The sequence below is a fragment of the Bombina bombina genome, chromosome 3, assembly GCF_027579735.1.
Source record: "Bombina bombina isolate aBomBom1 chromosome 3, aBomBom1.pri, whole genome shotgun sequence".
In the NCBI taxonomy this organism is placed as follows: domain Eukaryota; kingdom Metazoa; phylum Chordata; class Amphibia; order Anura; family Bombinatoridae; genus Bombina; species Bombina bombina.
In genome coordinates, this window is record NC_069501.1 from 264,069,099 (window position 1) to 264,091,876 (window position 22,778).

The following is a 22,778-nucleotide window of genomic DNA, read 5'->3' on the forward strand; positions in this document are numbered from 1 at the left end:
GCACAGGTGCATGATTTCCTCCAAGTACCTTTCCCTGCAAGCAAGGATTGGGGTTATGCTGTGTCCATGTAATCCTCTTTAGTAAGAGTAATGGTGGCTTTTAGCAGTTGGAAGACTGTGAGGTGGTCTTTGCTTACCTTCCAACATTTTTGCTTACCCTTTATAGAAATCCAGGGTTGGTTACTCTGTTTTTTCTTTATCTACAGGTCTATGTCAGTGAGGATTCTGTCACACCTGTTTGCTGTACCTGCCCTACAGCGGATCTACAGGTAAGTGCTTTTACCTTCTAGGTGAGAAGGATGCAGCACTTAGCAGTTCCTTGTTTAAAAAAGAACAAGGTGGATCCTTATGGGACTGAATATCCCTTTTAAAGATTGGGGATTTATTGGGCAGCTGTTCAGGGCACTGTTCTGTCATGCAAAGGCTTTTTTGATTTTGGCTATGGGGATTTATTTGCACAAGTTTACCTTTTTATTTTATTTGGGTAACATCTCTTTAAGGAGGTTGTTGGCAGTTCTTTTTACCGCATCTCACTTTTGAATTTGCGATCATGTGACCGCTCAGTTACTTCCTGAGTGCTGAACGGTTTGTTTCTAGCCGGCTGTTTGGAAACCGGATTTACAAGGGGACAGAGCGGATTTTCTGGCATTAGATAGTTTTTTCTGCCTGTCGCTTCTCTCTGATGTTTGCAGCTTTCCAGGATCTGCAGTTTGAAGAGGATTGTTTTATCTGCTGATGTGGATTGGATTCCTGGTTACCGGTTTGGCGAGTCTCTCCAGCGTGGCTGGGGTGTAGAGGTGCCGGTTTTAATAAATTATTTGTTATCTATGCCTATAGTTTTTTATTCCAATTATTTATATAGAAATTAGAGTATAAGGGAAATAAAGGGCTTTTTTATTTACTATGGATGTCGATTACAAGCTTTCTCTGTCATTTGATAAATGTCTTTATTGTGCAGATGCCTATGTTATATCTCCTGTGCAATTTTGTTCCCCTTGCTTTAATAAGGTTTTATTATCGAAGGGTAAGGATTCCTTATCTTTTTCTCAGGATAATACTGTTCAGGGGTTGTCTCAGCCTTCTTCTAACATGTCCCGGCCTTTGACAGATTCACATGCAGTGCCCTGCGGTTCCTCTCAGTCAGTATCTGGGAGTGCTTGTTTTCCTAAAGATTTTGCTGCGCAGTTGATTTCTGCAGTTTCTGCAGCCCTAAGTGCTTTACCTAGTTCTGGTAAAAGAAGATGAAATCTAAGAACATTTCTATGGGTTCTGTTTCTACCAAGACTGATTTGGTTAGTCTTTCTCAGTTATCTAGCAAGGATCATTCCTCTGCAGCTTCTGAGGGCGAGATCTCTGATTTGGAATCTGCGGTTCCTAGTACAGTATATTCTGAGAAAGGTTAATTTTAGATTTAAACTGAAGCATCTCCATTTACTTTTGAAGGAGGTTTTAGCTACTTTGGATAACACTGAAACAATTACAGAGGCTCCTAAAAAAGCTAATAAACCGAATAGAGTTTTTGATGTCAAACCTAAATCTGTGGAGGTTTTTCCTGTTCCAGATCGCATGTCTGACATATCTCAGGAATGGGAGAAGCCGGGTGTTCCTTTTAACCCGTCTCCTGTGTTTAAAAAGATGTTTCCTGTGGCTGATTCAGTGCGAGATCTGGGGCGTACTGTTCCTAGAGTAGAGGGTTCTATATCTACCTTAGCCAAGTGAGAGAGTTCCTCTTTTAGAGACCCTATGGATAAGAAATTTGAGTGTTATTTAAGATGTTTCTTTGTCAGGGTGCAACCAGTTGCTAGTTTTGCGACAGTTGCTGGTGCAGCCTCTTATTGGTGTGACTCATTGTCTGATTTAATTTCAGAGGAGACTACTATAGAGGAGATCCAAGTTAAGATCAAGGCTCTAAAGCTGGTTAATACTTTTATCTGTGATGCCAGTATGCAAGTTGTCAGGCTGGGAGTCAAGATTTCTAGTTTTGCGATACTAGCCCGCAGAGCCCTTTGGTTAATGTCTTGTTCTGCGGATGTGACTTCCAAATCCAAGCTTCTGTCTCTACCTTTTAAGGGTAAGACTTTATTTGGTACTGGGCTGGCAGAGATCATTTCTATGGTTACTGGTGGAAAAGGAGTTTTTTTTTTTACCATAGGATAAGAAGACTAGACCCATGGGTTGTCAGACTTCTAATTTTTGTTCCTTTCGGAACTTCAAGAGACAGAAATCTTCCTCGTCTTCTAAATCTGAGCAAGCCAAGACTTCTTGGAGAGCTAGTCAGCCCTGGAATAAGGGTAGGCAATCCAGAAAGCCTTCCGCTGACGCTAAGTCAGCGTGAAGGGGACGCCCGATCCAGTTCTGGATCAGGTAGGGGGCAGGCTTTCCTTCTTTCAGCGGGCTTGGATTCACAACGTTCCAGATCCTTGGGCAGTGGATGTGGTCTCCCAGGGACACAGGATAGGATTCAAATCTTGTCTTCCCAGGGACAGATTTCTATTATCAACATTATCTGTAAACAAGGTAAAGAGAGAGGCCTTCTTAAACTGCATAAGGGATCTGTCTTCTCTGGGAGTAATTATTCCAGTTCCTCTAGCAGAACAGAGTCAGGGATTTTATTCAAATCTTTTTGTGGTTCCCAAAAAGGAGGGAACTTTTCGACCCATTCTAGACTTCAAGTCTCTCAACAAGTTTCTCAGGGTTCCGTTCTTCAAAATGGAGACTATTCGTTTCTATTCTCCCTCTAGTTCAGGAGGGTCAATTTATGACTACCATAGACCCAAAGGATGTGTATCTTCATGTGCCTATCCTTTCGGCCTCAAATCTTTACAAAGGTTCTAGGGGCTCTTTTGGCTGTGGCCAGATCTCTGGGGATGCAGTTGCTCCTTACCTGGACAATATCTTGGTTCAGGCATCATCTTTTCAGTTATAAAGATCCCATACAGATTCTCTGTTAGCCATTCTCCGCTCTCATGGGTGGAAGGTTAATCTAGGGAAAAAGTTCCTTGGTGCCAAGTACCAGGGTATGTTTTCTGGGGACAATCAGACTCAGTATCTATGAAGATTTTTTTGACGGAGGTCAGAAAATTCAGGCTTCTGTAGGCCTGTCGTTTTCTTCAGTCCTCTTTTCGTCCATCAGTGGCAGTGTGCATGGAAGTTATTGGTCTCATGGTGGCATCCATGGACATTATTCCATTTGCTCGCTTCCATCTGAGACCTCTACAGTTATGTATGCTCAGTTAATGGAACAGAGACCACTCAGATCTCTCTCAGGAGGATAGTTTTAGACTCTCACAATGATTTCTCTGTCTTGGTGGATCTCCCAAGACCATTTGTCTCAGGACACTTGTTTCCTGAGACCTTCTTGGGAGATTGTGACCACGTATGCCAGCCTGTTAGGCTGGAGAGCAGTTTGGGGTCCCTAAGAGCTCAGGGACTTTGGACTCAGGAGTTGTCTACACTCCCTATAAATATCCTAGAATTGAGAGCAATTCTCAATGCACTAACAGCTTGGCCTCAATTAAGTTTAGTCCAGTTTATCAGATTTCAATCAGACAACATCACTTCTGTGGCGTATATCAACCACCATTGAGGAACTCAGAGCATGTTAGCTATGAAGGTGGTGACTCGCATTCTTCAGTGGGCAGAGTCTCACAATTGTCATCTCTCTGCCATTCATATCCCAGGGGTGGACAACTGGGAAGCGGATTATCTAAGCAGGGAGAAGTTTCATCCAGGGGAATGGGTTCTCCATCCGGAAGTTTTCTCAATGTTAACCCTCAAATAGGGAGTTCCGGAGCATGATCTGATGGCATCTCCTCTAAGCGCCAAGCTTCCAAAATACAGTGCAAGATCAAGAGATCCTCAAGCAGCTCTGGTAGACTCCCTGGCAGTGCCATGGGATTTTGGTCTAATTTATCAGTTTCCTCCAGTTGCCTTCCTTCCTCAGGTGATAGCTCGTATCAAAGAGAAGAAGGCATAGCTCCAGCGTGGCCTCGCAGAACTTGGTTTGGGGACCTAGTGAAAATGTTGTCATTTCCCATGTGGAAATTGCCTCTGAGGAAGGATCTTTTACTTCAGGGTCCCTTCCTCCATCCGAACTTAGTCTCTCTGAAGCTGAATGCTTGGAGATTGAACACTTAGTCTTGTCCAGACGAGGTTTTTCTGTAAAGGTTATTGAGACTATGATTCAGGCTCGTAAGCCTGTTACTCGCAAGATTTATTATGGCGTAAATACCTTCATTGGTGCTGTTCGAGTATTCCCTGTATTCTGTGTTTTCTTCAGGAGGGCCTGGAGAAGGGTGTATCAGTGAGTACCCTAAAGGGCCAGATCTCGGCTCTACAGAAGAAAGATGTTTAATCTTTTGTCCAGGCTTTGGTTAGAATCAGGCCTGTGTTTAGGTCAATTGCTCCTCCTTGGAGTCTTAATCTTGTTCTCAAAGTACTGCAGCAGGCTCCATTTGAGCCTATGCATTCTGATGATATTAAGTTATTGTCCTGGAAGTTTTTGTTTCTGCTGACAATTTCCTCTGCCCATAGAGTTTCTTATTCTTAATGCGGATAAGGCGGTCCTCCATATTAAATTAGGATTCCTACCTAAGGTGGTTTCGGAACGCAATATTAACCAAGAAATTGTTGTTCCTTCATTTTGTCCTTATTCTTCCTCTAAGAAAGAGCGGTTGTTGTACAATCTGGATGTTGTGCGTGCTTTGAAGTTCTATTTGCAGGCTATGAAAGATTTTAGTCAATCTTCTGCTCTGTTGTCTTTTCTGGTAAACGGAGGGGTGAGAAGGAAAACTTATTCTACTCTCTCATTCTGGTTGAGAAGTGTTATTCGATTGGCTTATGAGACAGCTAGACAGCAGCCTCCAGAGAAAATTATGGCTCACTCCACTAGGGCTGTCGCTTCCTCTTGGGCCTTTAAAAATGATGCTTCTAAGGAACAGATTTGCAAGGCGGCCACTTGGTCATCATTGCATACTTTTTCCAAATTTTATGTTTCTGCCTCAGCTGAGGCTTCTTTTGGGAGGAAAGTTCTTCAAGCGGTGGTGCCTTCTGTTTAGGCCCGTCTGTCTTGTGTACCCCTCCCTTCCATTCTGTGGACTCTAGCTTTGGCACTAGTAATTAAATGGATTTGTAGGCTCTCCATGCCATTGGAAAGAAAATATAATTTATGCTTACCTAAATTCTTTTCTTTCCTGGCATGGAGAGTCCACGACCCACCCTTATTTTAAGACGGCTTTTTGTCATTTTTTCCTCAGGCACCTCTATACCCTTTGAGGCCGATTTATCAAGCTCCGAATGGAGCTTGAGGGCCTGGGTTTCTGGCGAGTCTTCAGCCTCGCCAGAAACAGCAGTTATGAAGCAGCGTTCTAATGACCGCTGCTCCATAACCTGTCCGCCTGCTCTGATGAGGCGGACAGACATCGCCAGAATTCAACCCGATCGAGTAAGAACGGTTTGATTGACACCCCCCTGCTGGCGGCCAATCGAGTCTGCAGGGAGCAGCGTTGCACCAGAAGCTCTTGTGAGCTGCTGGTGCAATGCCGAATACGGAGAGCGTATTGCTCTCCGCATTCAGCGATGTCTGTTGGACCTGATCCGCACTGTCGGATCAATTCCGACAGACATTTGATAATTCGGCCTCTTTGTGTCTTCTTGTCTTTCCATGATTCCTCGGCTGAATGACTGGGGATTGTGGGAAGTGGGGGGATACTTGAAGCTTTGTTGGGGTGTTCTTTGCCTCCACCTGGTGGCCAGGAGTTGAATTCCTACTAGTAATTGAATGGATTCGTGGACTCTCCATGCCAGGAAAGAAAATAATTTATCAGGTAAGCATAAATTATATTGTTTGTGTATGGTTGAAATCACAAAAGGAAAATTACATTCTCTTCTAACATGTTTTATACAGTCTGAACATTAAAAATGGCATCAATTTTTATAATGTTTATTGGTAGGTAGTATACTAAAATGCAAATAAAATGATTGATATGTGGAAGGGTAAGATTTGGGAAACTTGTGATATGCTCTTTCGGCTTTTGGGACTGGACAACCTACAAATTTTCAGGGTTAAATTACAGGTAAATTGAAAAAATAATAATGAAAGTATGTTACAAAATTGTTTTACTATGCATAAATAAAGGATGAGTCCAGTCAAAATTAAACTGTCATGATTCAAATAGAGCATGCAATTTTAAGCAACTTTCTAATTGACTCCTATTAACAAATTTTTGGTATCTTTAGTTGAAAAAGCAGGAATGTAAGCACAGGAGCCAGACCATTTTTGGTTCAGAACCTGGGTAGCGCTTTCTGATTGGTGTCTAAATGTAGCCACCAATCAGCAAGCGCTACCCATGTGCTGAACCGACATTGGGCTGGCTCCTAAGTTAACATTCAAATAAAGATACCAAAAGAAAAAACGACAATAGGAGTAAATTAGAAAGTTGCTTAAAATTGCATGCTCTATCTGAATCATGAAAGTTTAATTTTGACTAGACTATTCCTTTAACCCCTTAATGACCACAGCACTTTTCCATTTTCTGTCCGTTTGGGACCAAGGCTATTTTTACATTTCTGCTGTGTTTGTGTTTAGCTGTAATTTTCCTCTTACTCATTTACTGTACCCACACATATTATATACCGTTTTTCTCGTCATTAAATGGACTTTCTAAAGATACCATTATTTTCATCATTTCTTATAATTTACTATAAAAAAAAATTATAAAATATGAGGAAAAAATTGAAAAAAAACACACTTTTTCTAACTTTGACCCCCAAAATCTGTTACACATCTACAACCACCAAAAAACACTGTGCTAAATAGTTTCTAAATTTTGTCCTGAGTTTAGAAATACCCAATGTTTACATGTTCTTTGCTTTTTTTGTAAGTTATAGGGCCATAAATACAAATAGCACTTTGCTATTTCCAAACCATTATTTTTCAAAATTAGCGCTAGTTACATTAGAACACTAATATCTTTCAGGAATCTCTGAATATCCATTGACATGTATATATTTTTTTTTAGTAGACATCCCAAAGTATTCATCTAGGCCCATTTTGGTATATTTCATGCCACCATTTCACCGCCAAATGCGATTAAATACAAAAAATTGTTCACTTTTTTACTAATTTTTTCACAAACTTTTGGTTTCTCACTGAAATTATTTACAAACAGCTTGTGCAATTATGGCTTAAATGGTTGTAAATGCTTCTCTGGGATCCCCTTTGTTCAGAAATAGCAGACATATATGGCTTTGGCGTTGCTTTTTAGTAATTAGAAGGCTGCTAAATGCCACTGCGCACTACACGTGTATTATGCCCAGCAGTGAAGGGGTTAATTATGGAACATGTAGGGAGCTTTTAGGGATACTTTTAGCTTTAGTGTAGTGTAGTAGACAACCCCAAGTATTGATCTAGGCCAATTTTGGTATATTTCATGCCACCATTTCACCGCCAAATGCGATCAAATTAAAAAAAACGTTACATTTTTCACAATTTTAGGTTTCTCACTGAAATCATTTACAAACAGCTTGTGCAATTATGGCACAAATGGTTGTAAATGCTTCTCTGGGATCCCCTTTGTTCAGAAATAGCAGACATATATGGCTTTGGCGTTGCTTTTTGGTAATAAGAAGGCCGCCAAATGCTGCTGCATTTCACACGTGTATTATGGCTAGCAGTGAAGGGGTTAATTATGTAGCTTGCAGGGTTAATTTTAGCTTTAGTGTAGAGCTCAGCCTCCCACCTGAAACATGAGATCCCCTGATCCCTCCCAAACAGCTCTCTTCCCTCCCCCACCCCACAATTGTCCCCGCCATCTTAAGTACTGGCAGAAACTCTGCCAGTACTAAAATAAAAGCTATATTTGGGCTTTTTTTTGTTTTTTTTGGCATATTTACATATGCTGCTGTGTAGGATCCCCCTTAGTCCCCAACCTCACTGATCCCCCACCAAACAGCTCTCTAACCCTCCCCCTCTGCCTTAATGGGCGCCATCTTGGGTACTGGCTGTCTGCCAGTACCCAGTTTAGCAACAAATGTGCCTTTGTTTTAAAAACAAATGCCCTTTTCTGTAGTGTAGCTTCCCCCCCCCCCCCCAGACCAACCCCCCACCCCTTCCTGATCCCTTAGATGTTTATTTCTAAATTTGAAAATATTTTTTTTTTAACTTTTAACAATTTTATTTTTCTGTAGTGTAGCGGTTCCCTCCCGCTCCCGCCCCGTGCACGCGCCCGCCCGCCGCCCCCGTGCACGCTCCCGCCTGTTCCGCCCCCGATCCCGCCCCCCTTCCCTCCACTCGGCACATCGATGGCCGCCCACCCGCCTCCCAAACTTGCTCCCACCCACCAACGATACCAGCCACCGATGTCCGGTGCAGAGAGGGCCACAGAGTGGCTCTCTCTGCATCGGATGGCCAAGGGGGGTTATTGCAGGATGCCTCCATATCGAGGCATCACTGCAATAACCGGAAAGCAGCTGGAAGCGAGCAGGATCGCTTCCAGCTGCTTTCCAGACCAAGGACGTATGCCACACGTCCTCGGTCATTAACTGTCTTTTTTTTTTTTAGGACGTGTGGCGTACGTCCTTGGTCATTAAGGGGTTAAAGGGTCATTATACACTCATTTTTTTCTTTGCATAAATGTTTTGTAGATGATCTATTTATAAAGTTTTTTTTTTTTTTAAATGTATAATTTTGCTTATTTTTAAATAACATTTCTCTGATTTTCAGACTCCTAACCAAGCCCCAAAGTTTTATTTGAATACCGTAAGCTACCTTCTCCAGCTTGCTCCTGTTTGTGTAAAGGGGGAGGGGGGGGAGTGTCTTATTTCCCACTTGCAGTGGGCTTTCCAACTACCTTTTCAACAGAGCTAAATTGAAAGCTTCTAAGTATGTTTTTAAACCATTTTATACTGGATTTTTATATCAGTATCTGTGCATCTTATTCTTTATAGTAGTGTCTATTACATGCAGTTATATGAAAATTAGTGTATACTGTCCCTTTAAGCATTTTATATTACAAATTGTTTACTGCCCCTTAAAATAACTAACATATATTCCAAGAGTTGCTCACAAGGGATTGACCATCATGTCACCTCATTTAAAGGTGCCTGAGGTCATTTTGAGAAATATCATGCAGTACCATAATATATTAACGCTTTCACTGGTTATACTTTCATTAACCCCTTAACTGCTGAGCCATTTCCACCCCTGTGCTGAACACACAGGTCACATTTAATTCCCACTGTAGGCTATTTTTAAGTGAGAAACTCACACATTACATAATGTTTTTTTTCAGCAGACCCAACAGATTCAAACTATAATGTTATTTTATGAATATATCATGGCATGCGAGAACTATGCAACAAAATGTGTTTATTAAAATTTTAACAGAAATATAAATTAATAAGGTTGCAAACAACAATGTGTGTGTGCGCTTTTTTTTATTATTATAAAGTGAAAAGAAATGGTTATTTTCATTCAAATTATGGCTTTTTGGAATATTTATATAACTTTTTTGCAAGTAGGGGCTCCCATGAGCGTCTGCTCAAATAAATGCACATTTATTCACACCAGGTGATCACTATTGACCAAAGTGAGTGATCAGCTGGCTATTAAAACATATAGGACTTTATTTTAAAAGGGTGCTTTAAAATAAGGTAGCACAGGGGTCTCTAGGCCTTTTTGCTGGCCTGATAGAATGTGACATATTATGCTTATACATGTTTATTTCATTTTAGTTTTTTTATTTTACTTGTACTTAACACCCCCAAGACACCCACCGTTTGATAGGCAATTACCTTTCAAACAGTGGTTCTTGGGGGTCTCTAGGGCTTAAGGGAGCTGAGATCGAAGGGTTTAAACACTTACTCCCTATATAGCAAGCTTAAGTCCTGTGTAGCTACTATGACATCACCACGCCGTGCGTGGCAATGTCACTGGCATTGCTGGATTCAACCTTCGATTCAAGGCCTCTTGACCACCTCGTAGTTCCCGGTAAGTGCACAAGAGGCGGGAAAAGTTGTGGGCTTATGGGGTTGCTGTGATAAACCGTGAAAGCAGCCCCCCCCCCCCCCCGGGTAACTACACGTGATCGTCAAACGCGCTGAAAGTATTGTGTGTATGACAACCACATGTATGATGACCACATGTTGGCACACGTGGTTAAAGTGTTAACTATATGGACTGTGGTTCACACTTTAAGGACTTGCTTACACCCTTCTGAAAGCATATCATTGCAGCATGTAGGCGGTAATGGAGTTTGCTTTTTGATGATTGTGCACAAGCTAGTAGTGTACACTAGTGATGGTCCAGTCATGCTGTGGTGAATAAATGCAAATAAACTGTCACAAATCAAGCAATCACTGTGTAAATTGTTGTGAAGTTAGTGCATTGAAGTCTGATGTTTTAACTACATATTTTTTGAGGAATTAGAAAAAACAAAACAAAAAGCTACATTTGCACAATTAATGTAAAGTATCCAAAACAAATAATGATAGTAAGTTGCAAAATAATTTTTTAACAACTTAAAACAGGTCAAGAGTGACTTTTTTTTTAGTTATTTGCAGTTCAGGGGCATACCCCTTGAAAAGCACCCTAAACAAATCTCATTGTCCTTGCACTCGCCAGTTAAGGTCAGGTATATAAAAAAAAGAAGACGCTATTTCACAAATCAAGCAATCAGTGCGTAGGAACGTTGCAAGGTTAGGAGACTGAAGTCTGACGTATTCACAACAGATTTGTTTGAGGCAGTGGAAAAGTTAAATTATCAACTAAGGTCATTAATTGCATTAGTTGGTTACAAAAGACACTGGTAGTTCCCCTATTAATTTCCCAGCATACCTGATTGCAAAATAGGTATCATAGATAAGACATTAAGAAATTTTATTGCCCAAACATCTTCTTTCGTCTGTGTTTTCACTGATACAACATCATGTAGTTCTAGCTCTGAAAAGTAAAAGAAGTTGATAGCTGTTAAGAATACAGTGCACCATTTAAAGTAAAGGCATGAAATATATCTGTGAAATATGTGCTTTCATTTGAATATTTTGTATGTGATGGTACCTTTAAAAAGAATCTTAAAATGCAGCATAGTTCATGCCTTATACCTTATTGCAACCTCATGATATCAACGCCAGATTCTTGTTGCTAACACTCTTCAGTCACCTGTCAATTTTAGAATGCTATAAACATGCTTTCTTCAGACATTGAAGAACTCCTTTACAGAAAAGCTGTTATAAAAGCTTAGAAACTAACTCATTTGGTACATCTGACAACTTTAAAACTAGCTTTGACAGAATATAAAAAGTAATCTCTAGCATTATTTTGTAATAATGGGCCCCCAGTCTTAGACATCACATACATCTAGCAGACACGTTTCCTCCAGGTAAAACTAACTGGCCAGCAAAAATGCATTTACCCAAGTGGCTGTTCAAACATGCATGACAAACTGAACAGAAGATCTGTGAGGTAGGTGTTTGTTATGTGGGTCTCATGAGGTTAGTATGTACAGTTTTCCAAGTGTAGAGACGGTGGGATGGTGAAAAGCATAGCCCACTACCAGAAATTGCTGAAATTTATTAATAAAGCCAACCATTTCACACCAGGATGTAGAGTCCAAGAAAATGTTAGCTCTAGCAGTGGTAAAAAAAGCTAGAGAAGGAGAGCAATTGCTTTGAGTGTGCACAGGAGATGGAAAAAATGAAGCACTATGATGATTTGAGAGAGCTGTGCACCATTAAGGAGTCCTCTTATAAAGTGGAGGCACCTTTGCTATTCACTGGCTACAAGAGAATGCATGGGGAGGACGTGGAACAGACAACAGGAATCTTGGACCTAAGAGTCTGATTCCCTATAGTTCTCTTGTCTGGCTAGATTATCTTCAGTACTGCCAAATAATTTTTAGAAAGACAATAAATGTGAAGAAGAGACACTTACATTACAATATAATGCTAAAAAAAGTGCATGACTTCTCTGAATGCCACTGACCCCAGTGAAAGGCAGGCCACTGGGACAATTTCTAGAAACCATGGCAACCTGGAGTCTGGTATATTAGATACAATACGGAATGCAAATATATCAATCTTCCTTTTACAATTCTAAAAGGTCCACTGATATCATTTCACAGGTGATCTATTTTAGTTTAATACAAAACAGGGCATTTAGAAATATATTACAATTATTTTTAAGGCATTTTTTTATCCTGAATAATCCAACCTTTTCTTGTCAGTACCTTTTCTGTATGCTAATAATTATGATGATTTGGTTCTAAAAAAAAAATCTCACTACAAGCAAAATAATTTGTTGAAAGTCTCACTTGTTACTAAAGTGCTGGCGCTGCAATGTTAACAGCAAACTTGTCAACAAACAAACCCCTGGTTGCTTCTCACCTCTGGCTAAATGTATGCTGGCTCCGGCATTCATGACAGGCGGTTTCTCTTGCTCAAGCTCTGGAATTTCATATCCGTACACCATCTGCTGTTCACACCACATCTGGGAGCACAGGTCAGTGACACACAAATACTTCATCTTATACTTCTGTAAGGGGGTTGTTGGCATGTACTTTCTCTTCCTTTGTAAAAGTTTGCTACATTCTGGATTTTCACTAATCTGTTGTTTTTCATCATGTTGTATATTGTCTGTGGTGTCTTTATGTTCATCACTTTAGTAAGAAAAAAACAAAAAGATATATATAGATTATTTTTTTTTGCACAAGATAATAATAAAATTACATCCTATATTATAAAAGGCCAAGTGTTTGTCTGAAGCTGTCATGCGCAGTAGAGACAAACACTTGGCCTTAGAAAGCGCACAGCTGATCGCACGTGCACCCACCCGACCTCGCACGCGCACCTCTGCAAATGAAACAGCAGCGCGAGGATCAGGCAATTGACAGGAGAGAGAGAGAGAGTGAGAGAGAGAGAGATAGCATTAGCATTAACAAGTATATTTAAACATAGCTAAATGATCTATACTAGGTACCTTCCTTCAGTGCATATTTATATTTTAATGCATGAAAACCGAATAAGGCACGCGTTAAGGAGACATACTAATGCAAACATCATGTAAATCATTAGCTGGGTTTATTTGGCAGGTAAAATACATCACACATTTTAAAACTGAAAGAATGGGATTTCCCCAGTTGTGTTAGAATGTGTGTTTAAACGGGGCACGTAACAAAACATTAATGTGACATTCTAAAGCAAAACGTACATGCTCTGCAAAGGGGTTACACACATATACAATGTTCCGCTCCAGCAAGCCAACCAATCAGAAGCGGCATTTACACAAAGCCACCAATCAACGCCAATGTCTTGCTCAGGAGCTGGAATTTTTAATTGGAACATTAGATTTTTAACCCCTTCCCAGAGCATGTATTTTTACTTTAGAATACCCCTTTAAATTGACTCTAGTAAAATAAATTATATGCTCTAATTCGAAGACAATGCAATTCTTAACACTATCAACACTAAAAGTCTGTGTTTAACCCCCATGACGGGGATACAAATACATAGCTGTAGTACTGCTCAAGAGCTGCAGATACCCTTTACCAAGTGAAAACCCAGTTTCTGCTTTTGACCAGCAGTTTTCTGCAGCTCCTGCAAAGTATTTAAAGTATGTGTTTAATCCCTTTTCAGTGATTCAACACAGAGTTGAAGAGCATGAGAAAATAACATGCTCTAACGAATTCAAGCATGTAATTGTTTGCCCTATAATGTCCCCTTAAAGGGACACTGTACTATAAAATTAGTTTCCATTTAAAGGGATAGTAAACCCCAACATTTTCTTTTATGATTCAGATAGAACATACAATTTTAAACAACCTTCCAATTTAATTCTATTATCAAATTTTCTTCATTCTCTTGTTATCCATTGCTGAAGGGACAGCATTGCACTACTGACAGGAAGCTGAAAATATCTATTTAGCCAATCACAAGAGACAAATGTGTGCAGGCACCAATTAGCAGCAGCTCCCACTAGTGTATGATATGTGCGTATTCATTTTTTAACAAGGGATACTAAGAGAACAAAGCACATTTGAAAATAGAAGTGAATTTAAAAGTGTCTTAAAATGACATGCTCTATCTGAATCATGCAAGTTTATTTTTGACTTTCCTATCCCTTTAATGTGTTCCAAATGACTTGTTATGCCTACTGCAGTGTATTAAATGTATGGGAAATTGATCCTTTAAGCTGAAATAGATGGTTTTGCTCATTAAAAACCATCACCTATTGTTTTCAAGGACACATACGGCCAGCCATGAAAGTGATATTTGCACTCCACTATGTAATACCATGCACGCTAATGTGTGCTGGTATAACAAGTTGTCAGCAATTGCAGAATTTGTAAATATATATGTAAAGTATATGATTATATACATATATTTGTGTGTTAATATGTGTATATAAACATATTATGTATATATTCATATATATTTACTGGGAACACACAGTTCCCATAGACCACAATGTTAAGGCACTTTTTAGTGCCGTTTTTTTTTCCCTAACATTCCACTCCCACCAACTTTAGACCCCAAAAACTGCCTAGTGCAGTTATTTTTTTATTTAAACTAAAAAAATCCTATATACATTTTTTAATAAGTAATTTTAATGCCCTCTATTTTAAGGACATTTGGGGCACTTTTAGAAAATTAACCAGAGATCGGATCTCTGGTTAAAAGGGACACTGAACCCAAATGTTTTCTTTCGTGATTCAGATAGAGCATGCAATTTTAAACAACTTTCTAATTTACTCCTATTATCAAATTTTGTTCATTCTCTTGATATCTTTATTTGAAAAGCAAGAATGTAAGTTTAGATGCCGGCCCATTTTTGGTGAACAACCTGGGTTGTTCTTGCTGATTGGTGGACTAATGTAACCGACCAATAAAGACGTGCTGTCCAGAGTCTCAACCAAAAAATAGCTTAGATGCCTTCTTTTTCAAATAAAGATAGCAAGAGAACGAAGAAAAAATGATAATAGGCGTAAATTAGAAAGTTGCTTAAAATTGCATGCTCTATCTGAATCATGAAAAGAAAACATTTGGGTTCAGTGTCCCTTTAATTTTCTGAGTGCTAATTGCTACTGTGAGCTCGCAAACATTTATTTCAGATGCAAAGATCTCTCATACCCCTCATTGGGAGATTGATTAGTGCTATTGTTTCCTGTTTACATCACTTTTCAACATTTGTTATTCAAATGTTCAGTGTAGGTATTGGTTTCTACAAGGAAAGAGCTATTTCAAATACCAAATAAAGGCAAAGAAGTTGTTTGCAAATATAGATAATGCGGAGGAGTCAGTAAAAATTACGCTGAACTGTAAGTTGTTTCTACTTTTTACTTATTTGTACAATAAAATGAAGGACTTATCTTTTGATCTTCTCGTTATGGACTAGTATTCTGACCATTGCATGGTACTTTATTTTTGAATATGCAAACATATAAACCCCAGGACATAAAAACATAATTTATGTAAGAACTTACCTGATAAATTCATTTCTTTCATATTAGCAAGAGTACATGAGCTAGTGACATATGGGATATACAATCCTACCAGGAGGGGCAAAGTTTCCCAAACCTCAAAATGCCTATAAATACACCCCTCACCACACCCACAATTCAGTTTAACGAATAGCCAAGCAGTGGGGTGATAAAGAAAGGAGTAGAAAGCATCAACAAAGGAAATTTGGAAATAATTGTGCTTTATACAAAAAATCATAACCACCATAAAAAGGGTGGGCCTCATGGACTCTTGCCAATATGAAAGAAATGAATTTATCAGGTAAGTACTTACATAAATTATGTTTTCTTTCATGTAATTGGCAAGAGTCCATGAGCTAGTGACATATGGGATATCAATACCCAAGATGTGGAGTCTTCCACTCAAGAGTCACTAGAGAGGGAGGGAATAAAACAAAAAAACAGACATATTCCGCTGAGAAAATAATGCACAACCCAAAAATAAGTTATTTTCACCTTTGAAAGAAAAAAACAAATCAAAAAGCAGAAGAATCAAACTGAAACAGCTGCCTGAAGAACTTTTCTACCAAAAACTGCTTCCGAAGAAGCAAATACATCAAAATGGTAGAATTTAGTAAATGTATGCAAAGAGGACCAAGTGGCTGCTTTGCAAATCTGATCAACTGAAGCTTCATTCTTAAAAGCCCATGAAGTAGAGACTGATCTAGTAGAATGAGCTGTAATTCTCTGAGGCGGGGTTTGACCCGACTCCAAATAAGCTTGATTAATCAAAAGTTTCAACCAAGAAGCCAAGGAAATAGCAGAAGCATTCTGACCTTTCCTAGGACCAGAAAATAAAACAAATAGACTAGAAGTCTTCCTGAAATTTTTAGTAGCTTCCACATAATATTTCAAAGCTCTTACCACATCCAAAGAATGTAAGGATTTCTCCAAAGAATTCTTAGGATTAGGACATAAAGAAGGGACAACAATTTCTCTACTAATATTGTTAGAATTCACAACCTTAGGTAAAAATTGAAAAGAAGTCCGCAAAACTGCCTTATCCTGATGAAAAATCAGAAAAGGAGACTCACAAGAAAGAGCAGATAGCTCAGAAACTCTTCTAGCAGAAGAGATAGCCAAAAGGAACAACACTTTCCAAGAAAGTAGTTTAATGTCCAAAGATTGCATAGGTTCAAATGGAGGAGCCTGTAAAGCCCTCAGAACCAAATTAAGACTCCAAGGAGGAGAAATTGACTTAATGACAGGCTTAATACAAACTAAAGCCTGTACAAAACAGTGTATATCAGGAAGTATAGCAATTTTTCTGTGACATAAAACAGAAAGAGCGGAGATTTGTCCTTTCAAGGAACTTGCAGACAAAACCTTATCCAAACCATTCTGAAGAAACTGCAAAATTCTAGGAATTCTAAAAGAATGCCAGGATATTATGAGAAGAACACCATGAAATGTAAGTCTTCCAAACTCTATAATAAATCTTTCTAGCGACAGATTTATGAGCTTGTAACATAGTATTAATCACTGAATCAGAGAAACCTCTATGACTTAGAACTAAGCGTTCAATTTCCATACCTTCAAATTTAATGATTTGAGATCCTGATAGAAAAACGGACCTTGAGATAGTAGGTCCGGCTGTAACGGAAGTGGCCAAGGCGGGCAACTGGACATCCGAACCAGATCCGCATACCAAAACCTGTGTGGCCATGCTGGAGCCACCAGCAACACAAAAGACTGTTCCATGATGATTTTGGAAATCACTCTTGGAAGAAGAACTAGAGGCGGGAAGATGTAAGCAGGTTGATAACACCAAGGAAGTGTCAGCGCATCCACTGCTTCCGCCTGAACATCCCTGGACAGGTATCTGGGAAGTTTCTTGTTTAGATGAGAGGCCATGAGATCTATCTCTGGAAGACCCCACATCTGAACAATCTGAGAAATCACATCTGGATGGAGAGACCACTCCCCTGGATGTAAAGTCTGGCGGCTGAGATAATCCGCCTCCCAATTGTCTATACCTGGGATATGTACCGCAGAGATTAGACAGGAGCTGGATTCCGCCCAAGCAAGTATCCGAGATACTTCTTTCATAGCTTGGGGACTGTGAGTCCCACCCTGATGATTGACATAAGCCACAGTTGTGATATTGTCTGTCTGAAAACAAATGAACGGTTCTCTCTTTAGTAGAGGCCAGAACTGAAGAGCCCTGAGAATTGCACGGAGTTCTAAAATATTTATTGGTAATCTCGCCTCTTGAGATTTCCAAACCCCTTGTGCTGTCAGAGACCCCCAAACAGCTCCCCAACCTGAAAGACTTGCATCTGTTGTGATCACAGTCCAGGTTGGGCGAACAAAAGAAGCCCCTTGAACCAAACGATGGTGATCTATCCACCATGTCAGAGAGTGTCGTACATTGGGATTCAAGGATATTAATTGTGATATCTTTGTATAATCCCTGCACCATTGATTCAGCATACAAAGCTGTAGAGGTCTCATGTGAAAACGAGCAAAGGGGATTGCGTCCGATGCTGCAGTCATGAGACCTAAAATGCACATAGCCACTGAAGGGAATGACTGAGACTGAAGGAGCCAACATGCTGCGACCAAGCTTAAACGTCTCTTGTCTGTTAGAGACAGAGTCATGGACATTGAATCTATCTGGAAGCCTAAAAAGGTGACCCTTGTCTAAGGAATCAAGAAACTTTTTGGTAAATTGATCCTCCAACCATGTTTCCGGAGAAACAACAGTAGTTGATTCGTGTGAGATTCTGTAGTATGTAAAGACTGAGCTAGTACCAAGATATCGTCCAAATAAGGAAACACCGCAGTACCCTGTTCTTTGATTACAGATAATAGGGCACCCAGAACCTTTGAAAAGATTCTTGGAGCTGTTGCTAGGCCAAATGGAAGAGCAACAAATTGGTAATGCTTGTCTAGAAAAGAGAATCTCAGAAACTGAAAGTGTTCTGGATGAATCGGAATATAAAAGGTATGCATCCTGCAAGTCTATTGTGGACATATAATGTCCTTGCTGAACAAAAGGCAGAATAGTCCTTATAGTCACCATCTTGAAAGTTGGTACTCTTACATAACGATTCAAAATTTTCAGATCCAGAACTGGTCTGAACAAATTTTCTCTCTTTGGTACAATGAATAGGTTCGAATAAAACCCCAAACCTTATTCCTGAGGAGGAACTGGCATGATCACCCCTGAAGACTCCAGGTCTCAAACACACTTCAGAAAAGCCTGAGCTTTTACTGGATTTACAGGAATGTGTGAGAGAAAAAATCTTCTCACAGGAGGTCTTACTTTGAATCCTATTCGATACCCTTAAGAGACAATGCTCTGAATCCAATGATTTTGGACAGATTTTATCCAAAAATCCTTGAAAAACCTTAATCTGCCCCCTACCAGCTGAGCTGGAATGAGGGCCGCACCTTCATGCGGACTTAGGGGCGGACTTTGGTTTCCTAAATGGCTTGGATTTATTCCAATTTGAGGAAGGCTTCCAACTGGAAGCAGATTCCTTGGGAGTAGGATTGAGTTTTTGTTCCTTAATCTGACAAAAGGAACAAAAACGGTTAGAAGCCTTAGATTTGCCCTTAGGTTTTTTATCCTGAGGCAAAAAAACTCCTTTTCCTCCAGTGATAGTTGAAATAATAGAATCCAACTGAGAACCAAATAAATTATTACCTTGGAAAGAAAGAGATAGTAATCTAGATTTAGAAGTCATATCAGCATTCCAAGATTTAAGCCACAAAGCTCTTCTAGCTAATACAGCTAAAGACATGGATCTAACATCAATTTTGATAATATCAAAAATGGCATCACAAATAAAATGATTAGCATGTTGAAGTAGGCGAACAATGCTAGATACGTCAGAATCCAATTCATGTTGCGCTAAATTTTCCAACCAGAAAGTTGATGCAGCCGCAACATCACCCAAAGAAATAGCAGGTCTGAGAAGATGACCTGAATATAAATAGGCCTTCCTTAGATAAGATTCAAGCTTTCTATCTAAAGGATCCTTAAAGGAAGTGCTATCTTCCATAGTAATAGTAGTACGTTTAGCAAGAGTAGAAATAGCCCCATCAACTTTGGGGATTTTTTCCCAAAACTCTATAGATTTTGCTGGTAAAGGATACAATCTCTTAAACCTTGAAGAAGGAATAAAGGAAGTACCTGGCTTATTCCATTCCCTAGAAATCATATCAGAAATAGCCTCAGGAATAGGAAAAACACCTGGAGAAACAACAGGAGGTTTAAAAACAGCATTTAAACGTTTATTAGACTGAACGTCAATAGGACTGGTTACCTCAATATCCAAAGTAATTAATACTTCTTTTAATAAAGAACGCATATACTCTATTTTAAATAAATAAGTAGATTTGTCAGTGTCAATATCTGAGGAAGGATCTTCTGTTTCAGATAGATCCTCATCAGAAGAGGATGAATTATTATGTTGTTGGTCATTTGAAATTTTATCAGCTAAATGAGAAGTTTTAAAAGACCTTTTACGTTTATTAGAAGGTGGAAATGCAGACAAAGCCTTCATAATAGATTCAGAAACAAATTCTTTAAAATTTACAGGTATATCATGCACATTAGAAGTTGAAGGAACTGCAACTGGCAATGTACTATTACTGATAGAAACACTTTCTGCATGTAAAAGTTTATCATGACAACTATTACAAATGACATTCGGTGGAATAATTTCTACAATTTTACAACAAATGCACTTAGCTTTTGTAGAACCCATGTCAGGCAGCAATGTTCCAGCAGAAACTTCAGAGACAGGATCGGATTGGGACATCTTGCTCAATGTAAAAGAAAAAACAACATATAAAGCAAAATTATCTATTTCCTTAAATGACAGTTTCAGGAATGAGAAAAAATGCAAAAGCATAGGCCTCTTGATAGAAAAGAAAGCAGGAGGCAAACAACAATGGGGTATTGAAATAATTAAGAAAAATTGGCGCCAAGTATGACGCACAACGTAACGTAAACTTTTTTGGCGCCAAAAATGACCGGAAATTACACACTTGCGTCACTAATGACGCCGCCGTGTGAAAGGTCTCGCCGCCGTGTGAAAGGTCTCGACGTCACGTATCACACCGGAAATGACGAAGTTGCGTCAAAAACGTAATTTCCTGCGCCAAAAATTCACGCCAAAAATGACGCAATAAAGTCTAACATTTGAAGCACCCGCGGGCCTAATACCCGCAAATGCAAAAGTAATCAAATTGAAAAAAAGACTAAACCCCAGTTAAGAAACAAATTTCTTAAAGTGTTTATATTCCCAAATATGAAACTGACAGTCTGCAGAAGGAAATACATGAACCTGACTCATGGCAAATATAAGTACAATACATATATTTAGAACTTTATATAATTTGCATAAAGTGCCAAACCATAGCTGAGAGTGTCTTAAGTAAATGAAAACATACTTACCAAAAGACACCCATCCACATATAGCAGATAGCCAAACCAGTACTAAAACAGTTCTCTAGTAGAGGTAATGGTAAATTTGAAAGTATATCGTCGATCTGAAAAGGGAGGTAGGAGATGAATCTCTACGACCGATAACAGAGAACCCATGAAAAATCATCGTATTCAATAGGTGATACTCCCTTCACGTCCCTCTGACATTCGCTGTACTCTGAGAGGAATCGGGCTTCAACAATGCTGAGAAGCGCATATCAATGTAGAAATCTTAGCACAAACTTACTTCACCACCTCCATAGGAGGCAAAGTTTGTAAAACTGAATTGTGGGTGTGGTGAGGGGTGTATTTATAGGCATTTTGAGGTTTGGGAAACTTTGCCCCTCCTGGTAGGATTGTATATCCCATATGTCACTAGCTCATGGACTCTTGCCAATTACATGAAAGAAATGGACTATTGATAAATTAAAGGGAAAAAAAAATTAGAGTAAAGTGCCCCCTTTTTTTTTAAATATTTTTTTATTGAGGTTTCAAAATTGTGTACAATAACATAAATGTAAAGGGTAAATGTAAAAACTAGCAAGTATCTAGGGAATAAACGACCAGGTGTCGATAAAAAATGTTAGGGGTAATCAGCAGGCAAGAGCTGCTTTAAATTGGGGGGGGGGGAAATGGAGGGGCGGGCGTTCTATATATTGGTGTAGGGGTTTAAGGAATCAAGACCTGGTTCTCAAAGGAATAGTTTCTAAAGTTTAGGTGGTTGTAGACTATTTGCATTAGAGGTAATTTGAAAGTATCAGGTGTTAACAATATACCTGGTTACATCAGTGCTGAGAATTAGCATGAGATCCATAATCATAATGTGTAGGGACCCAATGTCATAGGGCGGTGGCATCCCAAACTACTGCTAGAACCTACACTGGGGATATCTATAGGAAGAGAAACAAAAAAGCCAGTACTGAAACCCCTCTCTAGAACTCCACCTAGTGTTAAGGAACTGGTTATGCTTAAATTAGGGGCTATATCTAGTGAGATGTAAACTAACCTATAGTTACTTAGTGCGACACGTAAACAGATATAAGGTCCCTGAGAGAGTAATATGTCTATTAATATCCATGGAGCAGTTATTTCGGAATCATGAAATGAGCTTGGAGAGGAGACTCAGTAACAACCCATTACATCCTATGGCACTCTAGGGAACAAGTATATCATGTTAACAAGCTTAAGCCCTAGATATAAACCTAGCCATTGAAGACAAGCTGTGAGACTAGGGAATGAGGAGAAGAGTGCACATGAGTCTTCCTCCCATCCTAGTAATGTAAGTAGATGGATAGACATGTCTCATATCTTATGCTCTAGGGAGGATAGAATGAGGAAGTGTTTCAGCAGGTGTCAGTAAAAGTTTCCTATTTATGCAATGGACTAATTACCATCTGTACCTAGTCAGGGAGGGTCTCAGCAACTATAGGTGTAGAATTAAGTTATGGCTAGTGTTGGCATCTAGACATAGGAATGCAGTGGTCATATGAAATATGTATCCTATTTATGATCTCAGTAGTAACTCAACTGCTGATGGTACAAGAAGGCATGTGTCTGTATGTTTTCCTAGCCTGCAGAGTCTCGCTATATAGCGGTCGTAGATTAAAACAGGCCGCTTAAGGAGAGCTAAGCCCTCACATGTAATAACTAAACATGATATCCCAAATAGTCACTGCTAAAAAAGAGATGTTGAGTGTACTTTGTAAGATTAGCTCACTGGTAAGGTAGGTTCAGATACTAAGTGTATAGGTCCTGTCTTTATAATAGAGTTAAGATCTACATCGTTAGCTGCAGCATAGATATCTAGATGCTTTTAACGAGTGAAG

The 22,778-nt window shown here is 39.4% G+C and overlaps 1 protein-coding gene across 1 annotated transcript in view; it reads right to left on the bottom strand.

The window, feature by feature from the left end:
- EXO5 (exonuclease 5) overlaps nt 1-22,778 on the bottom strand; it is a 70,565-nt gene that overhangs the window by 32,633 nt on the left and 15,154 nt on the right. Inside the window, exons 3-4 of the mRNA XM_053706292.1 lie at nt 12,382-12,653; nt 10,835-10,939 (exon numbers count right to left, since the gene is read on the bottom strand). Of these exons, the coding sequence (XP_053562267.1) occupies nt 10,835-10,939; nt 12,382-12,653 (377 nt within the window). The remainder of the gene's footprint in view (nt 1-10,834; nt 10,940-12,381; nt 12,654-22,778) is intronic.